General features: G+C 39.4%; 1 protein-coding gene across 1 annotated transcript; it reads right to left on the bottom strand.

Annotated features, from left to right (window-relative positions):
• Positions 1-213: 213 nt before the first annotated feature.
• Positions 214-9018, bottom strand: LOC118407049 (protein dachsous-like; the record flags this gene model as incomplete). Its single annotated transcript, XM_035807465.1, has 11 exons — positions 214-343; positions 1199-1325; positions 1954-2133; positions 2812-3032; positions 3795-3981; positions 4551-4711; positions 5016-5288; positions 6709-6805; positions 7640-7780; positions 8516-8616; positions 9000-9018. Coding segments are annotated over 11 exons (1566 nt in total), but the record flags the coding sequence as incomplete, so codon positions are not given.
• Positions 9019-9470: the final 452 nt, after the last annotated feature.

The following is a 9470-nucleotide window of genomic DNA, read 5'->3' as shown; positions in this document are numbered from 1 at the left end:
CTGGATATGGTTTTGGAAACGGTCAGACGTTTCAGATAGTATCCACTACTAGTATCTTTCGTCAGCGACACTGAAGAAATCTGGAATAACCTGATCTTTTATATAATAGCAAACAAGGGTATGGCAAAATCAAGCTGAAGACAATTTCAGATTGGTCTGGATTCTTAGTAAAAACATATAGATATAGACTTGGTGTATGAAACTTACCCGGAATGCTTGACATGTGTGGTCTTTAAACGAATATTCAACATCCCCATCGGAACCAGAGTCATCATCGGTTGCCATTACCAGCATATGGTATGTCCTGTAAGCAAGCTGTCATTGACGTGGAGCTCGTAGAGATCTGAGTGGAAGTGACGAGACTTGTGTCTCATGGTAATACATCCAAGTCGTGTATATGACGTGGGGCTACCATTTGAGTTGCACAGTCGAACGCACACGGTGTACCTATGTCATTAACTATTGATTTGATTCGCAAATGATATTTGTTCAAAGTAACAATGGTACAACTAACCTGACCATTTAACTAACCTACATTTTCAGGAAAAAGAGGACGTATTTAGGTACACTTAAAGGGTTTGATATACAGATAACGTAGAATGCATTGGTCAGAAAGTTGCGAGAACTATTTTCTCGGTGCAACTATTTTCTCGGTGCAGAAGATCCACACAAGTCTTTACCTAGTTCTCACAACTCTCGCGTGAAGTAGGCCACTCCGTGAATGAGATGAACTGATAGCCATCGAAAATTTGGTACGTTTGTTTACCTTTAAAATGTAGTCACTGCTTGATTAAGATTCTATTAACTGTCTCAAAAACGGTCATATATAGTTTTAATAAATGACTAACAGTGGTAACGTTTGTTACCGAATTCGTAAGTATATCATTAACCGTGAAACACCCGAGTAGGTTACGTTTGAACCCAAGGCGCCCAGGCAGGTGCCATTTAAACATTTTTGTCTGACAAAAATCCTACCGTAACTTTGTGAGCAAATATCTGCTACATATCAGAGATTGGCGCAAATCAATTAGGACTGGAGTCAAAATGCTGGTGTCGTTTTAATAATCTGGCTGTTGCTCGTTAAACGCAGGGGTTGACCCAAAATTCATCACCATTTCAGCCAATTTATCCGTCCGTTTCTTTTTTCCTTTTTGACAATAGAAAAACTAAGCATCTAGATTATTTATTGGATACAAACCTTCAGTAAAAATAGGAGCGTGTCGGTTTGTTGAGATGACGGTAACGTTCACTTTGATGTTATATTTTCCGAACTCGTTGACAGTGCCTTCGAAGTCCGCCGTGTTCTCAACATTCACGTAAAATACCTGAAATATAATCAACAGCTTGTAATTAATAAGTATAGATTTGTACGTATTTTTGTAATCTTTTTTATAACTAAACTAGAGTTCATCTGAAAAAGTTAACTCATGCAAAAAAGCTTACATTTTTATTTTCTATTTGCTCTTGGACAGATGAGGACAATGTGGCACTGCACTCAAGTTTTTCTCACTTATATTAACAGGGCCACATACACGGTACAGACAGAAGGTAAACGTAGTCTTTTACATCCCCGACCGAAGTTAGGTACCCATTTTTACACCTGAGTGAAGTGAGGAAGGTCGTGTAAAGTGCCTTTCTAAGGGATCAACTTCGGTTGCACGGCGGGGATCAAACTCAGGACCTCTACATTCCGAGCCGAACACTCTACCAGTTACGCCACACCCGACGCCACAAGTTTACATTGTTACAATGTTAACATTCCCACGATAAATACCAGGCTATGTAACTTTAAATATCTTCAGCCCTGATTTCACAACTAGATACATTGTATTTCTGTACTGCAAGAGATATAGGGTTCATACATTCATGTTCACTTCTTAGAAATGAGCATAAAAAGTTCACTCTGAGATTAAAAAAAAACATGAACAGGATTATAATTAAGAAATTTCTTACATAGCTTGTTAGTTCAAGTGACCCGTTGACAGTTATGGCTCCGGTTGTTGAATTCACGAGAAACAAACTCGCGGTGCCCTCCCGATCCCTTTCATCCAGACAGAACCGTATGATGGCGTTCTCCCCGATGTCCCGGTCCGATGCTGTAACGTTCAGTACTACCGTTTGAAGTGGAGTGTCCTGTCATAGATGTAAAGAAATGAATGTTACACAGAACAGCCATTTTTCTTCATATTTCCTATCACAATCATTAGCATAAAACAAAAATTGACAATTAATATGACAAAGGATGTATGATTATCAGATATATAATAGCTAACGACCTACAGGCAAACGTCACGTTGAAACAAAACAGTCCACTTTTACCTAGAACAATCTTCTTTAAAGAAACTTTCTCACCCAAACACAAACCACAAAAAAATTGTAGTCCCAAGGGGACACTCACGGCGTACTTAATAAGCCAAAATTGATTGACACTTGCACCCAGCCCAGTAGCTGCCATAACTAGCCTTCAAGCAGACCCTACGGTGCCTTATAGATAGTATCAAAGCGAGCCAAGAAGTATGGCCGGCACTGGAGCTCGTTTGACTCCCTTTGGCCGGTTATCACCGTTTGGCCGGCTATACTCCTTGGCTAGCTTTGAGACTAGCCATTACAACTTGAGGTTTTTTTCTTGGTACTCATCCACGGGATGATTTAGAGGTGCCCACTTACAATGGCATTTCCTTCAGCCTATCGTTACCTTCAATCTGTGATAGTACTTGCACTTGTGAATATTACTGTATTGTTACATATCACCATATACATGTAACAATTGTCCGCCAACCAAGATTTCTGGAGCAAACATTGCACACTCACCTGAGGTATTGATACCTCAATGCTTTCATCATCCGGAACTGGAACGTTGTCATTGATGTCCGACACAGTTATGTGAACTACGGCCGAGACGTTGGCATATTTCCGTGGCGTCCCCAAGTCATAGGCGCTCACATTAACAGAGACATGATCGTTGTCTGGTTCCCTGTCCAACTCGGCAACGTTCACGATCAGCTGTCCTTCTGCTGTAACGTTGAACAAACCTGTACATGCGGAACAAATTTAGTTACTCCAAATTTTCTTCAAGCATTGACTGCTTTTAAAAGGAATGTACATACCTCAAACTTTTCGATGGCTGATAGGACGTCCATCTTGCTCACGGAGAGTGACCTAGCCCCGCTGCAGATGATCTACGCAAGCCTGACCTAGTCTCGTGCTCTCTCGCGAGATCGAGATAAGGTCAGTCTCCGTGACCAAGATGGGTAAGAAGGTAAGAACAGTCATTGCTTGAAGAAAACTTGGATTAACCAGTATTTGTGCATTTTCACATACTAGGGGCAATTATGTTTATACATACCAGGGGTAGTTATTTATGTTTATTGAGAGTTTATTGGAGTAACTGTATTCACACGTGACTGATGAACCTCTTGGACGGAACAACTAAAAAAACACATTCTATTCAGAATACATATTACTGCACACTGACTGCAATAAATTTCGTTAATGCTATACATGTCAAACGTTGTTACGATTATCATTTTTAATATGGAGATGTACCCACATGACAAATAGCATTCCATTCCATTCATAGATTCTAAATTAATGTTGACAAATTTATCCGCAAACACACGGACAGACACAAGGCAGATATACATACACACTTACAACGTGTACTTCTATTTCACAGGGGATGGAAATATTTTAGAAATATTAAAAGCATCATTAGAAGCATCCAATATTAAGTGTGAAGGTAAATTGTAATAATAGTTCCAGAAAAAAAAATGCCGAGTATGAATAAGTTGTACCTTTGATTGACGAGTCGGTGATTTGAAGCATCACCACACCATTGCGTCCCTCGTCTGCATCTGTTGCATTAAGCAGAACTCCGTCCACAGGATCACCCCATCTTAGACCTTCTCTCACAGTCACATTGAGGAAGGTGGCTTCAAATTCAGGCCAAAAGTAGTTCACTGCCGTTATGTTGACATCGATCTGAAAAATATGACAAATATACGGGCTTTTGCTAAAATATTGGCGAATATTTCCATACGTACGACTTGATGCCACTACAATGTTTTATTCTGTAAAAGATGTTGTAATATCGACACGTGTATATGGAATATTTCACTTTATACCCATATTTACGCAAAACGTGACAGCCGAAATCACTAATTCGCAACTCTCGCAAGAATAAGGTCACTCCGGGAGCAAGATGGACTGGATAGCAATCGAAAATTTGGAGGTACGTTTGCTTACCTTTAATAAGTCACTGATTGATGAAAAATTTTATCAACTGTGAACATACGTGACTAATGAATCTCTTCAACGAAATCACTAAGAATGTAATATTCCATTTAAATACTTCTGACCGAGAGTGAATTATAACTATAAACTTATTACACTAAAACTGGCCCGGAGCTTTGTCAAGTTGCACCCAATGCCAGTATGGACTGACTATTGTGAATATCTTCATTCGGCTATGTGTTTGATTCGTTCAACTTCTTTACCTATTCAAAACACCATGAATTATATCAGTCAAATTAAAGGAACCTTTAACTTACACTTTTTGTTGTATTCAACGAAGGGACTCCATCATCCTCTGCGGTGACTTCGATAATGCAGGAGTAGACTTCATCCCGCCGGTCAATGGTATCCAGCCTTTCTTTAACGCTGATCGCACCTGTTGATTCTTCAATTGAGAACAGCTCACGGCAGCTACCACCTGAGAATTAACAGTTGCAAAGTTTATTTCTTTTAGGAATTTTCTTTAAGACAGAAGAAAGAAGATTGCCGATAGAGTTCTGTTGTACGAAGTATAAGATTAAGTAGAAAAACTTTTACAGACAAACTTCAAATCAATGGCCAGTCTGGATGTTTCATACGGTCTCCCTACGATCGCAAATTGAGGGCAGTTGTGATATAGTCGTGCGTTTACGGCACAGAATTCAGCTAGTTTTCTGTTCAGCGAATGGATTTAAAATATCATTAATGTTAATTCTACGACATGGAAAATTACAGTGAGCTACCTGTCAATCTGTAGTTAACATCATTGTTGTCCCTGTCCTCAGCGGAAACACGAAACACGCTTGTGCCCGTCTTGGTGTCTTCCGGAATGGTTATAGTATCAGATTGTAGGGTGGTAAAGTTAGGCGGGTTATCATTGATGTCGTTGACTGTAATGTTGACCGTTGCTGTGTCGTTCAGCCAATCAGCGCCAGGATTGTATGCCTCCACGACGAATGAGTAAATGGCTTTCGTCTCCCTGTCCAGCTTTTTAGAAGAGAAGATACTGCCTCCGGCTAGATCATGAAAATATACAGAGTCAAGCTCTACATCACATGCAGTATGTACAATAACAGCAATAAGTAAATTGGACAAGATCTCTAACAATATCATACATTTGGACTACATCCGCTGCATTTCATTCATGACTGTGATGGGTCTCTGGGAATAGGTGGCGTCAGTAGAGCTAGAAATGATATAAATGATGCAAATATCTGTCTAGTCTAGTGAATAAGAATTACCTCATGAATTAACATTTGCAAAATTATTTCATGCATATTGTGATCAGCCGCTACAGCTCTACCCTGTACTTGCTACATAAGATAATTCAGTATGTCTGCTACTAAACCAATAAACACGATGAGAGCCATCTGGTCTAGTCATTTAGACCCCCCTTCGTATTTTCAAAACGGCTTACTGTACGACCACCAAATTTGCAGGGGAGGTTGTGCTCATCGAGTTGTATAATTCCTAAATTTTTTATATCATTATGACGTAATATGACGTAATTATGACGTCATTAATTGATATTTTTGGCTAAAACGGGGAATTCCCATAATACCTAAATATCTCACTCAAAAAGTTACCAATAAAGGTTTCTTATTAATATTTAAGTGTTATAAAACTTCTGTTGTCAAAAGCCGACGCAACGACGTCAAAATGATGTCAAAGAATGACGTCATCTGTAGTTTAGCTATCCGCCATCTTGGATTATGAACCTTAAATTTTCCAAGATACATATTTTCAACATATAACGCTAAAACCCCATGGAAATGGATTAAAAACGTTCACATGAATGTTTTCTCTAAGAAAATACCACGTAGTGATGAAATCTGAGTGAAAATAAGCTTGTTATACTTTAAATCATGATATTGTCGGCCATCTTGGATTTTGACCAATTACGTCATCTCATTAGCATAATTAATGAGTATTTAATTATGAATGTTTAACTAAGATGTGTTGGATATAAAAGATATATGAAAAGAAGTTTAGTTTAGCAAAAAAATCTTAAAATCCCATTGTTTAAACCAAAATTAGTGATTTTTGTAAATTTTGCTTTTCAGAAACCCGTTACCATGGCAACACGAAAAATCATAAACTTACCCAATCTTTTTAAAATTGTTGCCAATAATATTTTAGGAAAACTCACCAAGTTTGGTTGTTCTAGCACAAGCCGTTTGGGAACTATAGGAGGTCAAAGTCGGCGCGGGCACTTTTAGCCCCCCCCCCCCCAGTCTGGATAGGGTTAATAGTTTGAGATTATAAGGAAGAAGAGAGAAAAAAGAGAGCAAAAACATATGTAAAAGATTGTAGAGAGAATGACGTTTCTCTTCACATTAGAATTGTTTAATAGACATTCATACAACTAAATTGTGGATCAAACCGAACATATGCAACACTGGAGAAAAGAAATGCCTGTAACTCCTGTTCACGTACCTATGTCGACAGGAAAGCCTCCATCACCACTGATGATACGATACTTAACGTCGGCATTTGATCCCAAGTCTTTATCTGTGGCAGAGACTTGAAGAACCTGCAATTGAGATTTATGGAGCAGCGTTAGGACTAGGTAGCCTTACTAAGCCCACATGGTACAGAACTCCCATTGGCCAGACCCCAAGGAGCTTAATGGCCAACACTTCTACGCCAGGAGCTAATTGAGCTAAGAGCACAACCCGCCGTACATGCAACTGCGTGGTGTCTGCGTTCCAAGACGTGGGCAATCCTTTGAGATCAGTAAATGGTAAGTACACCTCCGTACGAAATCGTACGGAATCTAACGGTATTGGGAGCACACAGACACGCCGCAGAACTCTGCGTGCATGTGGAACTTTCTCTGTCCAAAGACGGACAAAAAGCACGTACGGCGGGTTGTGCCCTTAGCTTTAGAGATTGTATTGGAACTATTGGCTCCCATACTATTACGTAAATTATGATTGGTTTCATTGGTGTCAGATCGATGCAATCTTGAGCCCCTAACACGAAACCATTACGCCAACCCAGGTCGCAGTTATAATTAGGGGAGTTGGATTCAAGCCTAAGTGTTCAGCACAAGGAGAAATTGAGTTTGTACTACATGCACAGCACCATGCAGATACCGTTACTATGACTTTTACCATACATGTTAAATCTAACGTTACGGCCATATACTTATAGCGGGACCTTGATCTTAGGCTCTTTTTCTACGAGACGGTGATCGCGCTGTGCTCTCACCGCGACGTAAATAGGATATGTGTAACATTCGCTTCCATACTGGGTATATCATGCAAAACGTAAAGGTGTAACTGAGAGGACAACTAAACACACAAAAAATGTTAGGTCGCAGAGAGAGCGCGGCGAGAGAGTCCAAGTGGCAAGGGGGTATTACCAGAATGCCTCCCTCCTGCTCTTCATCTATGGAGCCGAAGTATGTGTCTTCTGTGAACACGGGAGGCTCATCATTGATGTCCTTAACTTTAATTCTCACGTCTTTTGTTGAACTTAGAGGTGGGTCACCTTTGTCCGTGGCCTAGGGAAAGAGAAAGCATATCTCAATGACACTCTTGTCACTCATTGTCCTCACCAATATCAGAATGATTCATTTTTATGCACGTATATCAGCAAGCGTATATTTTGCAAAAAAAAAAAAAACAGTTTCATCTCTTTTGTCATGTAAAAGTTGTCTTGTTCGTAAAACTACAAGGACAAGTTAAATCGACAGATAAGATTACATGCCAGTATTCGCATGTGCATTTTCACATACCAGGGGTATTTATATACGTTTATGGATGATGGTTGATTGGAATCGGCATAATGTTAATTCAGTTATATGGATGTCATCAATCAGTATTATTGTCAGTTTCCAATAAAGAAGTATATCAAATCGTACAAAGCAGCTACCAAAAGAACAAACAATATGCCATGAAATGAAAAGGCGAATGTTTATGTCTTTGAAAGCCAAAGACAACTGGAATGTGAAAGGACAAGAATGAATTAACTGCTCAGGATACCATATCCCGTGTGTTTAGTGATTAGTTCAACTTTGCTGAATAGTTAGATTTCATAATAAATGTGCCTTATTTCGGGCAAGGGGGAACTTTGTTTTTTCGCACGCTTGCCTCTGTTTTGGTTTCCCTGAGGATCGATCCATATAATCGAATCAACATATATGGTCTTTATGCAAAAAAATATTTGCAAGTCATTCTCTATTACATACGAGTACAACACATGTAGTGGAGTAGTGTGGTGAAAGCTGAGAGCTGACCTGAACTGTTAGGATGATCTCGTCGTTGTTTAAGCTCTCTCTGTCCAGTGGTCTCTTCACAGAAATCGAGCCCGAGGTGGTACTTATATCGAAAGAGTCATCTGTGTGAAACATAGAAGGAACAGTTTTTACCTATGAGCTTATGAGCTATGAGCCTAAAGCTTCTATTTGAATACATGTAGCACTCTCACTGCACTTGTGCCAAGCTTGCGTCACTGCGTCGTTCGTTCACTGCGTCACTGTTTTGTTATTTTCTAGGGTTTTTTATGATTTAGATATTGCGAGATACGTACAAGTATGACTTAGAATACGACGAAATACACAAAGAGTAAGCAAAATCGTTCTTTATCTCTGAAATTCGTTAAGTATCTTCCGAACCCCAAGTGAAGTGAGAGTGCACTTTTAGGCAAGGAAAGCAAATTTTGTTGACAGAACTAGAAAGAAACAGTGCGCCTATTTTTCGCCTGTACACAGAAGCACTCACCGATATTGCCACCGATGATTTGGCAATGTTAATATACAGCTTGAAAGGTGTAATGTTCTTACCGATGCAATCGCTTGGCGTCCGTGTGTGCCTTTGGCAACGATCACAAGAACATGTTGTTCCGAAGTCTCTCTGTCCAACAACGAACTTTGGTCATTTGGGTGCTGTCTCTCCCTCGTGGAAATTATACCCTGCACATAAATGAGCACTCATGAAACGGTCTAATTTTGTCAACATTGAGTTATTGTATTTCTTGTTTCAGTAAAAGTAAATGTGTTACTTAGTTGGAACTCCACACTAACACAAGTCAAATGTATGGTAAAATACTGCAAATCCTTAGTAAAGCAATTGAAAGAATTTCCCCATATTTACCAAACAAAACAGTACAAATAACATATAGTAAGATTGTTTAGGCACAACTAAAGAGTACTTACTTCCAACGTTTCGATGTCTATCAGACATCATCGTCTG

Source organism: Branchiostoma floridae, chromosome 19, assembly GCF_000003815.2.
Source record: "Branchiostoma floridae strain S238N-H82 chromosome 19, Bfl_VNyyK, whole genome shotgun sequence".
Taxonomy (NCBI): Eukaryota; Metazoa; Chordata; class Leptocardii; order Amphioxiformes; family Branchiostomatidae; genus Branchiostoma; species Branchiostoma floridae.
The sequence above is the reverse complement of the archived record's forward strand: the minus strand, read 5'-3'. Positions and strand labels throughout refer to the sequence as shown.